The following is a 20,383-nucleotide window of genomic DNA, read 5'->3' on the forward strand; positions in this document are numbered from 1 at the left end:
GTTTCCACGCGTTTATGAGCGAGTGTTTGAACGTTTCAGCTGCAGGAAAACATGTTCGATAATCCCACCGAGAGCGCGTGTGTGTGTGTGTGTGTGTGTTCATGTTTATGGTATTATGTGCTAATCTCCACGTCCAGCTCACGTTTCATCCAGAAATCAAAAGAATGAAAAATATACATTTTTGCATTTGCATTAGAAATATGGTGTTTATTTTATACAGTCAAACCAAACATTATTCAGACACCAGATATAATTTTTGATATGTTTCACTAGTGTGATCAGGACACTATAGTTCATTTATGTGAGTGAGGAGAGCAGAATAAAGTAAACTGTGACATATTATACCCAGATATTCTTCATACAGAGACTAAACTGATTCGGACACTTTGAGCTGATCATGTTTTGCTGAAGTGTTTTGTCTTTAATTGCTAATGCTCTTTTTACACACAGACTGAACACAATGAAGCATTGCTTGGTGATTGGTTGAGCTAAACTGGTATTATCTAATTGTGTAGTTAAATTTAACAGCTGACAGATATTCAACATAATTCATGTGTGAGACAGTCTAACAGAAGGACGGACAAAACCAGTCAAATATCATCTGAGTTCTGCTCATATTTTATCACCATTCTCTAAACTATAGCGAGTAAACTGTGATAATGTGAGAAATGTTGAAGGAGTCTGAATAAATTTTGGTCTGACTGTAATTATTTGTTGACATGCAGTCAGAATATCGTGTCGTCACATTTATTTCTACAGCGCTTTTTACAACACAGAGTGTTTCAGAGCAGCTTTACAGAGATAACAGGAAAATAATGCAACAAAGTTTGTGTCTAGAAGAAAATAGCGTCACAGTCCAGCTTAAGGAAGTTCAGAGATGCTTCATTATTGTTGTAAAAAAGTCATCGTCCAGCTCAGTCATATAATGGTGTCAGTGCAGGAGATCAATAATATTGATGAATATGAAATGAGTTGATGAAGAGTTTCTCACACACAGGCCCGATGCAGGAGACCGTCTATGACTTCTGGAGGATGATCTGGCAGGAGAACACGGCAACTATCGTCATGGTTACCAATCTGGTTGAAGTCGGCCGGGTGAGTGAACCTGGACTTTAATATTCCCCCGATCACAGGCCGACCGAGATCCGCTGGCTGCGTTGATTTTATTAAAGACAAAATGAAAGAAATCTCTCCGGGCTGAATCCTGGTAAACATCCGAGTCCTTCAGGGAAGATCGAGAACATCGAATCTCTCCAGGCCGTTACGCATCCAACACACTGATGGAGAGGAACACCTGATCCCAGATGTTCATGGTGTGTTCGTTCTCCATGCACATGTGTGTGTGTCGCATAAACATCACTGGATGGAAAAACCAAGATGTGCATCAATTCTAAAAATGTGCATAAAAATCGTATGAATCGCTCAATTGAGGCAGATAAAGATTTCATCACTAACACTTTACAGTAAGGTTCATTAGTTAACATGAACTAAGAATGAACAATTCTTCTTAATCTTAGTTAATATTAGTTTCAATTATACGTTATTAAAATCAAAGGTTGCATTTGTTAACATTAGTTAATGCACTGTGAACTAACATGAACAAACAATGAACAGCTGGATTATTATTAACTAACATTAACAAAGATGAATAAATACTGTAACTAATGTATTGCTCATGTTAGTTCATGTTAGTTAATACATTAACTAATGTTTACTAATGAACCTTATTGTAAAGTGATACCATTTTTTCTGATGAGAAGACAACCGGGCTGTGATTGGATAACTGGATCAACCAGTGGACCAATGGCATCGCAGCATCTCTAATGTTGGTTTAGTGTTTCTGAAAGAGTGTGTGATCAGAATGATTGGGTGTAACTCCCTCCAGAAGCGTCTCACACACACGAGTGTGTCCCCGAACACCAGCATCCGAACGCCAGAGAACATGACAGCGTTTACTGTTTTTCGTCTGTCGCTCGAGACATATTCCAGTTTTGCAACTTTGTTAAAAATTTCAAGTTAAATCCACAACTTTGAATGGAAATTACACTTTAACAATGTCAATATGACGTCACTTTCACTCAACCAATCACGTGAGTTTGGGGCGGAGCTTCCGGTTTGACTGACCAATGACGGACAGCGAGCGGCTCAGAGGGAGAGCTTTTACTCAGTTATGAATATTATAAACAGTATTGTATCTATTTTGTTTTTCTAAAACATTTTAACTTTTTAAACAAAAGAGCGTGGCGTTCATGAAAATAATGATTTCACCCTTAAAATATATATTTTTTCAACTTAAAACTTAGCATTTCTCACTTTCATTCAGTTTAACTTGATGTACTAAAATAACTAACACTAAATTAATAAAAACTATATAGATATAAAAAACTAATACAAATGCCAATTATTGACAAAAGTGTAACCCCTCTCTGGTTATTTATTTTATTATTGAATAGATTTTTGTGTTGAGAGCTTATTGTAAATATGTATTGAATTATTATAATTAGAGCATTTGTATTTTGTGTTGTATATAGGCCAAGTTCTACGATAAAAGCGTATTAATGTACGACGGGTGACGTCTGATTTCACCAAATAACCAGAACCGCTGCTGACGCTGATGAATCTGCTTCTCATCCGATGTCATTTCTCACAGTATCTCTGGCTAAAAGCAAAATAAAACCGCAGTGCTGGTGTCCACACACACACACACACACACACATCTGGTCACTGCTATTGTTCAGGAGACGTGTGATTCCTCCCGACGGGCCGCTGTATTCTCAGCCTCAGCTTTCGAGTGTCTGAGAGAGTGAAGCTGCCGCTGCTTCATCAACGCCACCATCTGCTCCTGATGAACTCTGGGAATTCTCCCACATTATCCCGTATTCTCCCGTATTCGCCCATATTCTCCCATATTCTCCCGTATTCGCCCATATTCTCCCATATTCACCCATATTCTCCCGTATTCACCAATATTCTCCCATATTCACTTGTATTATCCCATATTATCCCACATTCTCCCGTATTCTCCCATATTCACTCGTATTATCCCATATTATCCCACATTCTCCCGTATTCTCCCATATTCTCCCATATTCACCCATATTATCCCATATTATCCCACATTCTCTCGTATTCTCCCATATTATCCCGTATTCTCCCATATTATCCCGTATTCTCCCATATTCACCCATATTCTTCCGTATTCTCCCGTATTCACCCATATTCATCCGTATTACCCAATATTATCCCACATTCTCCCATATTCTCCCATATTATCCCATATTCACCCATATTCTCCCATATTCTCCCGTATTCTCCCACATTCACCCGTATTCTCCCATATTCACCCATATTCTCCCATATTCACCCATATTATCCCGTGTTCTCACGTATTATCCTGTATTCTCCCGTATTCACCCATATTCTCCCATATTCACCCATATTATCCCGTTTTCTCACGTATTATTCTGTATTCTCCCGTATTCACCCGGATTCACCCATATTCTCCCATATTCACCCATATTATCCCGCATTCTCACGTATTATCCCGTATTCTCCCACATTCACCCGTATTCTCCCTTATTCACCCATATTGTCCCATATTCACCATATTCTCCAGTATTATCCCGTATTCTCCCATATTCACCCATATTCACCCGTATTCTCCTGCATTGTCCCGTATTCTCCCATATTCTCACGTATTCACCCATATTCTTCCGTATTCTCCCGTATTCTCGTGTATTCTCGCATATTCTCCCGTATTATCCCGTATTCTCCCGTATTATCCCATATTCTCCCGTATTATCCCGTATTCTCCCATATTCACCCATATTCACCCGTATTCTCCTGCATTATCCCGTATTCTCCCATATTCTCCCGTATTATCCCGTATTCTCCCATATTCTCCCGTATTATCCCGTATTCTCCCATATTCTCCCATATTCATACAAGCTGGACTCACAGACGCCACCAACAACTGGACAAGAAGAAGAGCGGGACACCATCCAAAAACAAACACACACACACACACACACACACACACACTCTCACACACACACACACACACAGACACACACACACACACACACTGCTTATCCTAATCAAAGCCAGTGTATTTAATTTCTGCTGACAAAGTCAATCTATGGATCCACATTAAAGGATTAGATTGAGAACAGACATGAAAGGAGTGTGTGATCTCGTTTCACCCTGATCTCATTGAGCTGCTAATTAAGAGCAGCACCAGATCTGTGTGTCGGAAAATACGTCTTTCCAGCCGGTAAACAGGAAAACACTCACCGTATCCGAGGCTCCTGGACATCTGTTGAGCCTCACACCCGCCATTACCCACAATGTGTGTGTGTGTGTGTGTGTGTGTGTTCTGACAACTTCTCCATAATGTGTGTGTGTGTGTGTGTGTGAGTGTGAGGTGTGAGTGTGAGTATGAGACTGTGTGTGTGTGTGTTCTGATAACTTCTTCATAATGTGTATGTTCTGATAACTTCTCCATAATATGTGTGTGTGTGTTGTGATAACTCCTCTATAATGCTGGTCATCTGTAAGATGATTAGTGTGAGTGTGAAGCGTCAGCACTGCTGTTCTCAGACTGGTAAAGTTAGCCCTGTTAGAGGGAGATTATCCCGGATAAAACACTGACTTCATCCGCTGTAATCTGGAGACAGCAGCGCTGTGATCATCTCCGAATCTCTGCGTCGCGTTGGGAAGAAACTCACGGAGGGACCGAGGGAGCGAGCGACACCATTGTGCCCGTAGAGCCTGTGGCGAAACCAGGATCAAATCTCAGCGGAAATCTGACGCTCGGAACTAATGGGATTTTAAAACCCCATCTTAATATCTGACAAGAACAAAAGGGTCTCGTTCGGAATCACATTCCAGTCATTAATAAGCCATTAAGAGAGGAAAACTGCTGGATTCGCTCCTCGTCGACGGCTAAAATTAGAGTGTGATAAAAGTAGGCCAGAAAAACCCCAAACTTCACAAAGTCACGCCGTTCAGCAGCTCAAACCTGTCAATCACTCGTCAAAAATACTGTCATAATGCAAAAAAACATCATCTCTGTGTAAAACTTCATTAGTTTTCTTCTGATTCTTCAGCTTTGGTTTCCGATGACATTCCCTCTCAATCATTAGAACAGACGTTTGGATGTTTTCAATTCAGTTCGATTCACATTTATTAGTATAGCGTCTTTCACAACACACATCATCTCACAGCAGCTTTACAGAAAATGCATGAGTCCACATTACAGTTTACAGTGATCTGTTATCAGAGGAAACTAAGTTATGTATTTCAGAAATGTACATATACAAAGTCACAGTTAGCGAAAAATGTATTAATTTAAACAATGTAATAATTTAAGTCAGAAACAATGAACTCATTGAAGTAATGAATGACATATAGAGAAATGTAGCATTGTAGCATTTTTCCGTGTTTGTTGTTTTATCCCGGGATGCTGGAGTGTGTCGCTTCAGGATGTGTGTGACTGAATATGTAAATAACTCATTAGGTGATTAATGCTCCCTCGTTTAGAGATGCTCTGATGATAATTAGGACGGAGCCGATAGCATCACGGCCCTTTGTTTTTCCGGCCTGGCGGCGACTGAGACGAAATATGCTCCGCCATTAGAGCGCAATTATCCCGCCAATTAGAGCCGTCTTAATAGACTCATAGAGAGAAAACAGGATAATAATGAGGAACGGATGGGTGCTAATAAACGGATGACAAACAGATGGACAGATAAAGGGAGAGAACGCTTGACTTCATTAATGAGTTTGAGTGATTGGAGACTGTGTGTCTCAGGAGGTGTGGTCTGGTTATGAAGGGGTTAACCTGGTTAATTATTCTGGGATAATCTCTGGGATCCGGGACACTTCAGATCTGACTGGAATCTCCTGATTAAATGCTGATGATGTTTTTGCTTCTGTACACGATCTCATGTTTAAGCAGGTTGTTCATGAACTGGTGTGTGTTTGAACGATCAGCTGCTCATGAACCTGTGTGTGTGTGTGTGTTTGCAGGTGAAGTGCTGTAAGTACTGGCCTGACGACACTGAGATCTACAGGGACATGAAGGTGACGCTCATCGAGACGCAGCTTCTCTCCGAATACGTCATTCGAACCTTCGCTGTGGAAAAGGTTCAACATCGGTTATGAATATAATATGATCAAACTACACTACATTCATTTCATATCCAGTTACAATCAAAATTATTTCTGTTATTATTATCTGTGTGTGTGTGTGTGTGTTGACTGCAGCGAGGAGCTCATGAGATCAGAGAGATCCGGCAGTTCCACTTCACCGGCTGGCCGGATCACGGAGTGCCGTATCACTCCACGGGTCTGCTGGGATTCATCCGCCGGGTCAAAGCCAAGAGTCCTGCGAGCGCGGGGCCGATGGTGGTGCACTGCAGGTGACGCTCGCCTCTCTCCGCACAACACCTGTGTGTGTGTGTGTGTGTTCTGTTAAACACGTGTGTGTGTGTGTCCCCTCAGCGCTGGAGCCGGACGCACCGGATGCTTCATCGTCATCGACATCATGCTGGACATGGCGGAGCGAGAAGGAGTCGTGGACATTTACAACTGCGTCAGAGAACTGCGATCTCGCAGGGTTAACATGGTCCAGACCGAGGTGACCAAACACACACACACACCTCACATCACACACACCTCCCGTCAGCCAATCACACACACCTCACGTCAGCCAATCACACACCTCACATCCGCCAGAGCCAATCACACACACACCTCACATCACACACACCTCCCGTCAGCCTATCACACACACCTCACGTCAGCCAATCACACACCTCACATCAGCCAATCACACACACACACCTCACGTCAGCCAATCACACACCTCACATCCGCCAGAGCCAATCACACACACACACACACCTCACATCACACACACCTCCCGTCAGCCTATCACACACACCTCCCGTCAGCCAATCACACACACCTCCCGTCAGCCTATCACACACACCTCCCGTCAGCCAATCACACACACCTCACGTCAGCCAATCACACACACCTCACATCACACACACCTCCCGTCAGCCTATCACACACACCTCCCGTCAGCCAATCACACACACACACACCTCACGTCAGCCAATCACACACACCTCAGGTCAGCCAATCACACACACCTCACATCACACACACCTCCCGTCAGCCTATCACACACACCTCCCGTCAGCCAATCACACACACCTCACGTCAGCCAATCACACACACACACACCTCACGTCAGCCAATCACACACACCTCAGGTCAGCCAATCGCACACACACACACCTCCCGTCAGCCTATCACACACACCTCCCATCAGCCAATCACACACACCTCACGTCAGCCAATCACACACACACACACCTCACGTCAGCCAATCACACACACCTCACATCACACACACCTCCCGTCAGCCTATCACACACACCTCCCGTCAGCCAATCACACACACCTCACGTCAGTCAATCACACACACACACACCTCACGTCAGCCAATCACACACACCTCAGGTCAGCCAATCGCACACACACACACCTCCCATCAGCCAATCACACACACCTCACGTCAGCCAATCACACACACCTCCCGTCAGCCTATCACACACACCTCCCATCAGCCAATCACACACACCTCACGTCAGCCAATCACACACACCTCACATCCGCCAGAGCCAATCACACGCTGCCTCTCACTCAAGCCCCGCCCACTCAGAGATACCTTGTACTTCTTGAAATAAAGTTACACTGAAGACCCATAAAGAAACGTCTAGCCTGAGACTTCATCTGACCGTCACATGAAGAGAATCACCTGAGGATATTTCAAATGTCACTTCATGAATGATTTGCGTCAAGCGGTCCGTCTGATCGCTGTCTGGATCTGTTATATAAGTGTGTTTCCGTCGCAGACAAATATGACTATCTGAACTTTTAATAAACATTAGATTTTCTGTGATTTCATCTGTGGGTTGTTTATATTCAAAAGGTTAAATTTGTGCTCAAACACTACAGAAATCTACAGAAAAATGACCAATCATTAAATAACACTATTTAAAACACTTCTGTTTATTAATAAAGTTAATAAAGCTGAAATAAAATACAAATATACATATTGCATGAAATCATAGAAAAGGTAAAAGATAAATGAAATAAGTTCTAACTGGAAATAAATAAAAACTAAAACTGAAATAAAAATAAATTAAACCTAAATAGTATTTTTTTTTTTTTTAAGAAATGACAATAGCACAAAATAACAAATACTTCAAAAAATTTTACTAAAATTAAAATGAAAACTGAAAATATATCAGTAAAAGCTAATTAATCATTTTCATGAAATTATAATAGTATATAAATAATACAAAAATAAAACTGTGAGCAATATAATATAATATATAATATAATATATTGATAGCAAATGAGTGACATAACATTTCTAAATTTATTAGAACCCAAATTTAAATATATTTAATTAATAAAATATAAAGTACATATTATTTCAAAATGAAATATTTAAAATTGAAACTAAATATTTCATTATTTGGATGTATTGATCTGTCATTGGTTTATTGCTGTTTCAGGAGCAGTATGTGTTCATCCATGACGCCATCTTGGAGGCGTGTCTCTGTGGCGACACCACAATCCCGGCCAATCAGCTTCGCTCGGTGTATTATGACATGAACCGCTTGGACCCGCAGACCAACTCCAGCCAGATCAAGGAGGAGTTCAGGGTCAGTGTGGCACAACATGTGCACTACAGAAACGCATTCAGACACGTGCACTACAGAAACGCATTCAGACACGTGCACTACAGAACTACAGAAACGCATTCAGACACGTGCACTACAGAACTACAGAAACGCATTCAGACACGTGCACTACAGAACTACAGAAACGCATTCAGACACGTGCACTACAGAAACGCATTCAGACACGTGCACTACAGAACTACAGAAACGCATTCAGACACGTGCACTACAGAACTACAGAAACGCATTCAGACACGTGCACTACAGAAACGCATTCAGACACGTGACACGTGCACTACAGAAACGGATTCAGACACGTGCACTACAGAAACGCATTCAGACACGTGCACTACAGAAACGCATTCAGAGAGTCAAGAACAAAAGCTGCAAACACACTGAATAATAGAGTAAAACATTTTATATGCTGCTCTTCGCGTCTCGGTCAAAAATGACCGAATTATTTGTATTTATTATTTCAATGAAATGATTGTACTATTTTTCAGTTTGATAATGTTTTTATTTTTTTATTTTATATTTTGTATTTTTAGGGGATTTTATGGTACTAAATTATATTTACGCTGTATTTATAATCTATTTATTCACTTTCTGAGCATAGACCTGAACATTAAATTTCCAACTTAAACTGTTAATCTTAAACGCTGTAAAGCACAGACTGAAGTTTGATCTCTTTTCAAAGACGACACTTGGCAGATTATTGCTGACGTGAAAAAAAGTTACAGAATTTTATGTTTATTGTTATTGCACAGAAATATTATTTTCAATTTTTATATGAAATATACATTTTAAAACACATTTTACTCTAAAACTTCAAGAAAATCAAAGCCATAAATCTAAAAAAGTTGTGTTCCAAATTTGAGGTTGATATGCCAAAAAATGATCTTTCAGTGAGATGTTGTTCGGCTGCAGTTCCAAACGCTTCCACTAGAGGAAACTCGTCTCATTCATTTCCAGTGCGCTCATGTTTGACCGTGAGGAGCTCAAGTGGGACTATTGTTTTCAGGATAATTTAACCTTTTCAAATCATGTTCATGATGTTTTTTCTGTATTTACATTGCAAGTACCAAAACATTTACCAAGTTTTGTACCAAGTAAAAAAAAAAAAAAAAAAAAAAAAAACCTTGAGCGCAAAAAGAGCGCCAGAGGGTTAACGCTGTAATAGAATGAAATAAGTTGGTATAAATATGTGGTATGTTTCCTTCGGCAGACGTTGAACATGGTGACGCCGACGTTACGCGTGGAGGACTGTAGCATCGCTCTGCTGCCGCGGAACCACGAGAAGAACCGATGCATGGATGTTCTTCCTCCTGACCGATGCCTGCCCTTCCTCATCACCATCGACGGCGAGAGCAGCAACTACATCAACGCCGCGCTCATGGACGTACGTTACGCGCTCACGTGATCACGTGCTCAGTGAAAACGGTTCAGAAACAGGTGGAATTCATTCATTCCACTGCCAGAAAAATGGCTAAAAGCAATCCATACCAGTGAACGAACACAAGCGGGTGTTTGTTAAACAGGCGAAAAATGCACACAAATATTTATATTTTCAAAAACTATGGAAGTAAAATAATGTCAAATGTTTTTGAAATAAAAAGCCTGTTGAATTGCACTACTTGAAATAAAATAGGCATTGCGTTAACCATGCTTGCGTTTTAATGCATTGTATTTTTAGGGCTCTCATTTTTATGGGCTGAAATTCAGCATGGTTGAATATTTAAGCTGTGAATATTTCAATTAAAAACATTTCAAACACATTTTCATTATTAAAAATTCAATAATCCATATTCACCTTTCATATTTCACTTCCAAAATATTCAAACTGTTTAAAAATACAACCAATAATATTCAACAGGCAATTTTCGGTCCATTTTATTTCGCTTTGCAAATTCGCTTCCACAAATTCAGTGGTTCAAATTCAACAGTAAATTCAACATTGACGTCCAGGAACTGCAGGAAAAGCAGTAGATTACCGAGCATACTCTCCATCTGCTGTTAGTCGACCTCACCAGCAGGAGGTGCAAAAGCGCGTGTTGTTGACGAAGACCAGCAACAGTTAGAGCAAGCCATTCATTCATAAAACTCATTTACAGCAATGTAAGTGTATTTGTGATTATTATGACGGCGGTTTTATGTTAAATTCCGTGTCTTCACGGTTACTTTTCCTGTGTAGCCTACATGCATCTTTCTCTACCGTGAACGAGATTATTATGTTATTCCCCGATACGGATCCAGATCCAATGTTACATTTTTAAGGTTGACATATATTTCTCTTGGTTGTTTAGTTGCCTTAACTTTATATTGTGGCGATGTGCTGCATGCAGGCTATTAGGGTTTCCCTCAATACTTCAGGATTCCCCTGCTGGACATATACAACGCTTAACGTAGCTTAATGGACTACAGTGATGTAAAAGACCAAACTCGCAGGCAAGCAGATGGACTCAGAATGACGCGCAAAGCTTAATGCTGAGCGTTTCCCAGTGATAGACTGGCATAAAGATGGCTTGACGTTGGACATTCGCACATTTAGGGTGTAAAGTGTATCCGTCTCTAAAGTGTATTCGACTTTGGTATACACGTTTCTAACTTCAATAGCATTTGAATAGAACAACTTACAGTCATCAGTGTCAGGCATAATGCGCACCCTTTGGATTTTTGATATCTATTCAAATAAATTTAAGTTTGCTATTGAAGTTAGAAACGTGTATGCCAGTGTTGTATGCAACTTAAGAGACGGTCCCTAAATGTGCGAATGTCCAATGTCAAGCCAATTTTACATTTAGTCATTTAGCAGACGCTTTTATCCAAAGCGATTTACAGTTAAACTAACAATAGGACAACAATATGCAAGTGCTATGACTCTTTCCAGTTTAAGCTAATGCAATACACGTAGGCATACTATATATATATAGAGAGAGAGAGAGAAAAAAAATTGAATAGAATAGAATAGAATAGAATAGAATAGAATAGAAGAGAAAGTGTTAGTATTAATTGATCAAGTGTTGATTTTATGCCAGTATATCACGAAACGCTCAGCATGAAACTTTGCGCGTTGAGTTCATATTCTGAGTCCATCTGCTTGCCTGTAGCCTATATAGTAGCCTACAGCCTACATCCCCAATAAGGTGCAAGATTGGTCTTTCATATCACTGTATTAGTCCATTAAGCTACAAGCGTTTTGTCCCAACGGAAGGGGAATCCTTGAGTATGAGGTATTGAGGGAAACCGATTATAATCCTGTTCATGGTAGAGAAAGCTGATGACATGTAGGCTACACAGGGAAAGTAACAATGAAGTTATTGAATGAAACATAAACACAGCTTTTGTGTGTTTATCATCTTTTCCGCATATACTGACACAGATAATCATTTTCATTTTATGAATGAATGTCTTCGTCAACAACACGCGCTGTTTGACTAACAGCAGATGGAGAGTATGCTCGGCAATCTACTGCTTTTCCTGCAGTTCCTGGACGTCAATGTTGAATTTACTGTCGAATTTGAACCACTGAATTTGTGGAAGCGAATTTGCAAAGCGAAATAAAATGGACCGAAAATTGCCTGTTGAATATTATTGGTTGTATTTTTAAACAGTTTGAATATTTTGGAAGTGAAATATGAAAGGTGAATATGGATTATTGAATTTTTAATAATGAAAATGTGTTTGAAATGTTTTTAATTGAAATATTCACAGCTTAAATATTCAACCATGTTGAATTTCAGCCCATAAAAATGCAAGCCCTAAAAATACAATGCATTAAAATGCAAGTATGGTTAACGCAATGCCTATTTTATTTTCAAGTAGTGCAATTCAACAGGCTTTTTATTTCAAAAACATTTGACATTATTTTACTTCCATAAAAAACACATTTTACTGTAAAACTGCAAGAAAGTCAAAGCCATAAATCTAAACAAGCTGTGTTAAAAATCTGAGCCTGACATCTCAAACTGAAAATGGCTAAAAGCGTTTGTTTGTTTGTTTGTTTGTTTGTTAAACACATTACAGTAAATGTAAGTGCCAGCGCTGGTAATAAAACACAAGATGTGTGTGTGAACACTGGAGCGCTACACTTCTCCAGGCGATTAGTCTAGCAGACGGTGGCGTGTAAATAAGATGTTAATAAGATGTTTTTCTCTCTTCATCTTCATCATCCTCTTCATCATCAGAGCTACAAGCAGCCGTCGGCGTTCATCGTTACCCAGCATCCTCTGCCCAACACCGTCAAGGACTTCTGGCGGCTGGTGCTGGACTATCACTGCACGTCTATCGTCATGCTGAACGACGTGGACCCTGCGCAGGTGACACACACTCACTCACACACACACACACACACACACACTCACTCACACACGACACACCTGAGCATCAGACGGATTCACACACACACCTTTGAGCCCAAATGTTCACTCGAGGAGATTTCCAATCATTTCACGCTTCTCTGATGTCCGTTGATGGTCACATGACAAAATATTAAGTCTTTTGTTTTGATTGATCTCATTTTTTATTCGAATTGTATGTTTTTATGACATACTTAATTATGTTTTATTTAGCTTTTTTATAAAATAAAATAAATATTTGTTTTAATTTTGATTTTATTTTGATCTATTATTTTATATAATAATTTGTATATATAATTTATAATTTATTTCATTTTCTGCTAAATTGAATTATTTGTTTGATATAAATCATTGATATAATTAATTATTTTGCTTGTTTTTTTTTTTTAATTATTTACTTTAATTGTACACTTTTATGGTTTAATTAATCATTAGTAAATATTATTTTGATCTATTATTTAATATAATATTTATATTTATTATATATTTTTAATATAATAATATTATATTTTTTATAATATATAATTTATATATCTATTTTTTATTTAATTCTCTTTTATATAAATCATTAAAATAATTAATTATTAATTATTTTGCTTGTTTTTATTTTAAAATAAATGATTTTAGTTGTACATTTTTATGGTTTAGGGTTATTAATAAGTGTTTTATGTATTAATAATACATAATTTATATTACTTTTTAATTTGTATTTGTCATTTATATAAATCATTGATATAATTATTAATAATTTTGCTTTTTTATTTTAAATGATTTTTTAATTGTACATTTTTGTATAATATTAATATTTTTATTTTGTATATCATATATATATATATATATATATATATATATATATATATATATATATATATATATATATATATTTAAATAACTTTTTTATGATTGAATTAATTATTTGTCATTGATATAAATCATTTATATAATCAGTTAATCAATTCATGTAAATGCGCATGAAAGTCATGTTCAGCCTATTATTCAAATCAGTAATTAAAAGTTTCATGCTTAAAGTAAATATGTAATTGCGTTTTGGGATTTGATTTCTAGACCTGAATGTTTTATTTATTCATTCATTTATAATAAATTGCACAGTTGAATAATTGGAAATAAGACCAGGAGCTTGAATACATCTGGTTTTCATGTTGACTTTTTGACACTTTCTACCAATAGAAGTGTGTGAGTTGTGCGGTTGTGCAGTTGTGCTGGTTTGCACTGGTTAGGTGCTGGTGAAGCCGTTCTGAACTGGTGAAGATGATCAGGGGTTTTAGCTCGTTAATCAGCCGAAACACACCGAACTGACACTGTTGTGTGTGATTTCTGTCACAAGTTGATGTGTGTGTGTTGTGTGTGTTCTCTCCTCAGTTGTGTGTGTTCTCTCCTCAGATGTGTGTTCTCTCCTCAGATGTGTGTGTTCTCTCCTCAGTTGTGTGTGTTCTCTCCTCAGTTGTGTGTCTTCTCTCCTCAGTTGTGTGTGTTCTCTCCTCAGATGTGTGTGTTCTCTCCTCAGTTGTGTGTGTTCTCTCCTCAGATGTGTGTGTTCTCTCCTCAGTTGTGTGTGTTCTCTCCTCAGTTGTGTGTGTTCTCTCCTCAGATGTGTGTGTTCTCTCCTCAGATGTGTGTGTTCTCTCCTCAGTTGTGTGTTCTCTCCTCAGTTGTGTGTGTTCTCTCCTCAGATGTGTGTTCTCTCCTCAGTTGTGTGTTCTCTCCTCAGTTGTGTGTGTTCTCTCCTCAGTTGTGTGTGTTCATTCCTCAGATGTGTGTGTTCTCTCCTCAGTTGTGTGTGTTCTCTCCTCAGTTGTGTGTGAGTGTTCTCTCCTCAGTTGTGTGTGTTCTCTCCTCAGTTGTGTGTGTTCTCTCCTCAGTTGTGTGTGTTCTCTCCTCAGTTGTGTGTGTTCTCTCCTCGGTTGTGTGTGTTCTCTCCTCAGATGTGTGTTCTCTCCTCAGTTGTGTGTTCTCTCCTCAGTTGTGTGTGTTCTCTCCTCAGATGTGTGTGTTCTCTCCTCAGTTGTGTGTGTTCTCTCCTCAGTTGTGTGTTCTCTCCTCAGATGTGTGTGTTCTCTCCTCAGTTGTGTGTGTTCTCTCCTCAGTTGTGTGTGTTCTCTCCTCAGTTGTGTGTGAGTGTTCTCTCCTCAGTTGTGTGTGAGTGTTCTCTCCTCAGTTGTGTGTGAGTGTTCTCTCCTCAGTTGTGTGTTCTCTCCTCAGTTGTGTGTGTTCTCTCCTCAGTTGTGTGTGAGTGTTCTCTCCTCAGTTGTGTGTGTTCTCTCCTCAGTTGTGTGTGTTCTCTCCTCAGTTGTGTGTGTTCTCTCCTCAGATGTGTGTGTTCTCTCCTCAGTTGTGTGTGTTCTCTCCTCAGTTGTGTGTGTTCTCTCCTCAGTTGTGTGTGTTCTCTCCTCAGTTGTGTGTGTTCTCTCCTCAGTTGTGTCCTCAGTACTGGCCTGAGAACGGCGTTCATCGGCACGGCCCGATCCAGGTGGAGTTTGTGTCGGCGGATCTGGAGGAGGACATTATCAGCAGGATCTTCCGCATCTATAACGCGGCGCGGGTGCGTACACACACACACACACACACACACAATATTAGTGTTATTATAGAGCGAGAATATTAGCGTTATTATAGAGCGGGAATATTAGCATTATTATAGAGCGGGAATATTAGCGCGGGAATATTAGTGTTATTATAGAGCGGGAATATTAGCGCGGGAATATTAGCGTTATTATAGAGCGGGAATATTAGCGTTATTATAGAGCGGGAATATTAGCGCGGGAATATTAGTGTTATTATAGAGAGGAATATTAGTGTTATAGAGCGGGAATATTAGTGTTATTATACAGCGGGAATATTAGTGTTATTATAGAGAGGAATATTAGTGTTATTATAGAGCGGGAATATTAGCGTTATTATAGAGCGGGAATATTAGCGTTATTATAGAGAGGAATATTAGTGTTATTATAGAGCGGGAATATTAGTGTTATTATAGAGAGGAATATTAGTGTTATTATAGAGCGGGAATATTAGCGTTATTATAGAGCGGGAATATTAGCGCGGGAATATTAGTGTTATTATAGAACGGGAATATTAGCGCGGAATATTAGCGTTATTATAGAGCGGGAATATTAGCGTTATTATAGAGCGGGAATATTAGCGCGGGAATATTAGTGTTATTATAGAGAGGAATATTAGTGTTATTATAGAGCGGGAATATTAGCGCGGGAATATTAGTGTTATTATAGAGAGGAATATTAGTGTTATTATAGAGCGGGAATATTAGTGCGGGAATATTAGTGTTATTATAGAGAGGAATATTAGTGTTATTATAGAGCGGGAATATTAGCGTTATTATAGAGAGGAATATTAGTGTTATTATAGAGCGGGAATATTAGTGTTATTATAGAGCGGGAATATTAGTGTTATTATAGAGCGAGAATATTAGTGTTATTATAGAGCGGGAATATTAGTGTTATTATAGAGCGGGAATATTAGTGTTATTATACAGCGGGAATATTAGTGTTATTATAGAGAGGAATATTAGTGTTGTTATAGAGCGGGAATATTAGCGTTATTATAGAGCGGGAATATTAGCGTTATTATAGAGAGGAATATTAGTGTTATTATAGAGCGGGAATATTAGTGTTATTATAGAGAGGAATATTAGTGTTATTATAGAGCGGGAATATTAGTGTTATTATAGAGCGGGAATATTAGCATTATTATAGAGCGGGAATATTAGCGCGGGAATATTAGTGTTATTATAGAGCGGGAATATTAGCGCGGGAATATTAGCGTTATTATAGAGCGGGAATATTAGCGTTATTATAGAGCGGGAATATTAGTGCGGGAATATTAGTGTTATTATAGAGAGGAATATTAGTGTTATTATAGAGAGGAATATTAGCGTTATTATAGAGCGGGAATATTAGCGTTATTATAGAGCGGGAATATTAGCGTTATTATAGAGCGGGAATATTAGCGTTATTATAGAGCGGGAATATTAGCGTTATTATAGAGCGGGAATATTAGCGTTATTATAGAGAGGAATATTAGTGTTATTATAGAGCGGGAATATTAGTGTTATTATAGAGAGGAATATTAGTGTTATTATAGAGCGGGAATATTAGCGTTATTATAGAGCGGGAATATTAGCGCGGGAATATTAGTGTTATTATAGAGCGGGAATATTAGTGTTATTATAGAGCGGGAATATTAGCGTTATTATAGAGAGGAATATTAGCGTTATTATAGAGCGGGAATATTAGCGTTATTATAGAGCGGGAATATTAGCGTTATTATAGAGAGGAATATTAGGCTGCTGTCACTTTAAGAGCTGCACGGATCTGATATACTGATACACATGAGAACAGAGTCTCTCGCTTCAATGGTTTAAAGTCATATTGAAATACTCACAGAGGAATCGAAATTTAAGTTTTATAACAAGTATTCGATTCCCAACCCTAGTCATCAGTCTGATCCGTGTTGTTTTCCTCCAGCCTCAGGATTCACACACACACACACACACACACACACACACACACACTGATGCGTGTTGTTTTCCTCCAGCCTCAGGATTCACACACACACACACACACACACACACACACACACACTGATGCGTGTTGTTTTCCTCCAGCCTCAGGATTCACACACACACACACACACACACACACACTGATGCGTGTTGTTTTCCTCCAACCTCAGGATTCACACACACACACACACACAATGATGCGTGTTGTTTTCCTCCAACCTCAGGATTCACACACACACACACACACACACACTGATGCGTGTTGTTTTCCTCCAGCCTCAGGATTCACACACACACACACACACTGATGCGTGTTGTTTTCCTCCAGCCTCAGGACGGGTACCGGATGGTCCAGCAGTTCCAGTTTCTGGGCTGGCCGATGTACCGGGACACTCCGGTGTCCAAACGCTCGTTCCTCAAACTCATCCGACAGGTGGAGAAATGGCAGGAGGAGTACGATGGAGGAGAGGGAAGGACCGTCGTTCACTGCCTGTGAGTCTCACACACACACACGTGCACGCACACACACACACACACACACACGATGGAGTGATGATGGAGTGATTGAGCTCTACTGGGTTCATGAGCAGTTCTGCAGCGCCACCTAGTGTTCACAGACCAGATTCAACACAAGCCTTCAGTGCTGGAGACACACAGAGACATTTCTTTCGATAGTCCACTTCAGACATTCTACTAACTACAAGTAATTCTGCAACTCCATGTCAACTAGCAGTCATTAGAGTATTAGTCACTGTTAGGTTTGGGTTAGTAGAGTTGAGTCAGTAGAATGTCTGTTGGAAGGATCAAAATAAAGTGTTACTGTAACATTAAATTAAACATGCGAGTGTGAAGTAGAGTTAGTTGTTGCTGTTCGATCATGAAGAAGCTCCAGCTCTTCTCTATATCAGTGTCAGTGTTCCTGAACTCCTGAAACGCCTCCATTGTAGTCTTGAGTTTCTTCCAGAACGAACACGTCACAATATTCCTCATTATAATAATTCATACGCAGAATAAAGGGGCGGGGCCTGGTTGAGTTAGTTAGTAGTGTGTTAAACTGGTGGTTATGGTAAGGGGCGGGACATTTCCCAAACACACTCGAAGCGCTCGACCAATCACAACACACTGCTCCAGCCGACCAATCAGAGCACAGTGTGCTTTTCATAAGGAGGGGCTTCATAGAGACAGGAAGTAAACAGAGCGTTACGTATCATAATTTGGGTAAATGTGTAAGCTAGATTTATGCCTATATTTCTACATCTTCATGGACACAACAATGATTTCCCTCATGTGGAATATTTTTCCTTGTAATAATGTATGGTTTGCAAAAATGAAAACTGTGTGTAGATGAGAGAAGCAAAGTGTGTGTGTGTTGTGCTCACGCTACATTATGGCCAAGCATGCGCCCTTAAAACAGCCTCTGAGTAACACGAGCAACACTGACTTTAGACGAGGCTTTTCCTGGTCAGTGGCGGAATTGTTTTCTGAAACTGCAGAATAGCACCAGGGAACGTTTGCGCCGGATCACGCCTCCTCTCTCGCTGAACCGCCCCCGGGAGCGCAAGTTCATTCCCTAATTTACAGACGTGCGTCTGTGGAGGGAAGAGTCCGCTGTGCGTCGGGTGAGAAATAGGAATGATTCATGCGTCGTGTACAAAGTCAGTTGCGCTGGGTGCGAGATAGGGCTCTACAGTATGTGTTGAAGGTCTTGGTAATCGTAGAGTGTGTGTTTGTTCAGGAACGGTGGAGGACGCAGCGGGACCTTCTGTGCCATCAGTATCGTGTGTGAGATGTTACGACACCAGCACTCCGTCGACGTGTTTCACGCCGTCAAAACACTGAGAAACAACAAACCCAACATGGTGGATCTACTGGTGAGTATCAGCACACACACTCACTTTCAAACCGCATCATGTGACCGGATGATGATGATAATGATGACACAACATCAGATCACGCTGAAGCCCACGCCCGCTCGCTCGTGATGATGTCATAGTGACGCGTTCAGTCATGTGACGCCAGGGTCATTGTCACGCAGTTCATCGTTGAATTTTTAAAAAACATGTCGAATGGGTTGATTTCGGAAAAATGCATTAAATCATCAAAATGATCGTGTATCTCCATAAACCTGATAATCAAACTTAAACTGTAAACTCCATGATTATTCCAGGTTCTATTCCTAAGATACTATTATTAGTGTTTGTTTCATGTCTGTATCTGTACGACCACTCTGAGAAATAAAGGGTCTTTTATTGACATCGACAGTTTCCATGAAGAACCTTTAACATTCTTTCATCCTACAAAAGCTTCTTTAGATCATTCAAATCTTCTTCACTCTAAGAAAAACTGGTTCTCTTAAAGTCCCCCTGGAGTCAATCATTGTATCCCTTAAAACTCATCTTTGATCACCAAAATTACATATTTAAACCTTTTTTCCTTCAAATATCTTGACTGTAACTCGACACCCTTGCCTCATTTAGTATGCACGGTTGTATGAATATGCAAATGAGCCCCGCCTCCACTCACTCACTCAGCTCAGAGATCCACTGGTTGACGATCACACGTTGATCTGATTGGTTACAAGGTAGTTTGTGACGTCAGAAACACCAGCGATTTCAAAGCGTGTTTTTGAGACTGTCTTTGGTTCACTGCAGTTTTAAGGAGGAAATACTCAGCAATGGAGTCGACTTATGAATTTACACATGGTTTGTCTTAAAGCAGATTAA

At 39.7% G+C, this 20,383-nt stretch overlaps 1 protein-coding gene across 12 annotated transcripts in view; it reads left to right on the top strand.

Moving 5' to 3' along the window:
- The window catches only part of ptprma (protein tyrosine phosphatase receptor type Ma), a 227,135-nt gene that overhangs the window by 205,928 nt on the left and 824 nt on the right, over window positions 1–20,383 (top strand). For all 12 annotated transcript variants that reach the window (XM_084103532.1, XM_084103531.1, XM_084103529.1 and 9 more), the window contains 10 exons: window positions 998–1,095; window positions 6,031–6,147; window positions 6,268–6,422; window positions 6,505–6,640; window positions 8,598–8,747; window positions 9,991–10,164; window positions 12,950–13,081; window positions 15,555–15,680; window positions 17,989–18,152; window positions 19,396–19,531. In XM_084103532.1, coding sequence (XP_083959658.1) covers window positions 998–1,095; window positions 6,031–6,147; window positions 6,268–6,422; window positions 6,505–6,640; window positions 8,598–8,747; window positions 9,991–10,164; window positions 12,950–13,081; window positions 15,555–15,680; window positions 17,989–18,152; window positions 19,396–19,531 — 1,388 coding nt within the window. The remainder of the gene's footprint in view (window positions 1–997; window positions 1,096–6,030; window positions 6,148–6,267; window positions 6,423–6,504; window positions 6,641–8,597; window positions 8,748–9,990; window positions 10,165–12,949; window positions 13,082–15,554; window positions 15,681–17,988; window positions 18,153–19,395; window positions 19,532–20,383) is intronic.

The sequence above is a fragment of the Abramis brama genome (genome assembly GCF_963993115.1).
Source record: "Abramis brama genome assembly, chromosome: 24".
Classification (NCBI taxonomy): Eukaryota; Metazoa; Chordata; class Actinopteri; order Cypriniformes; family Leuciscidae; genus Abramis; species Abramis brama.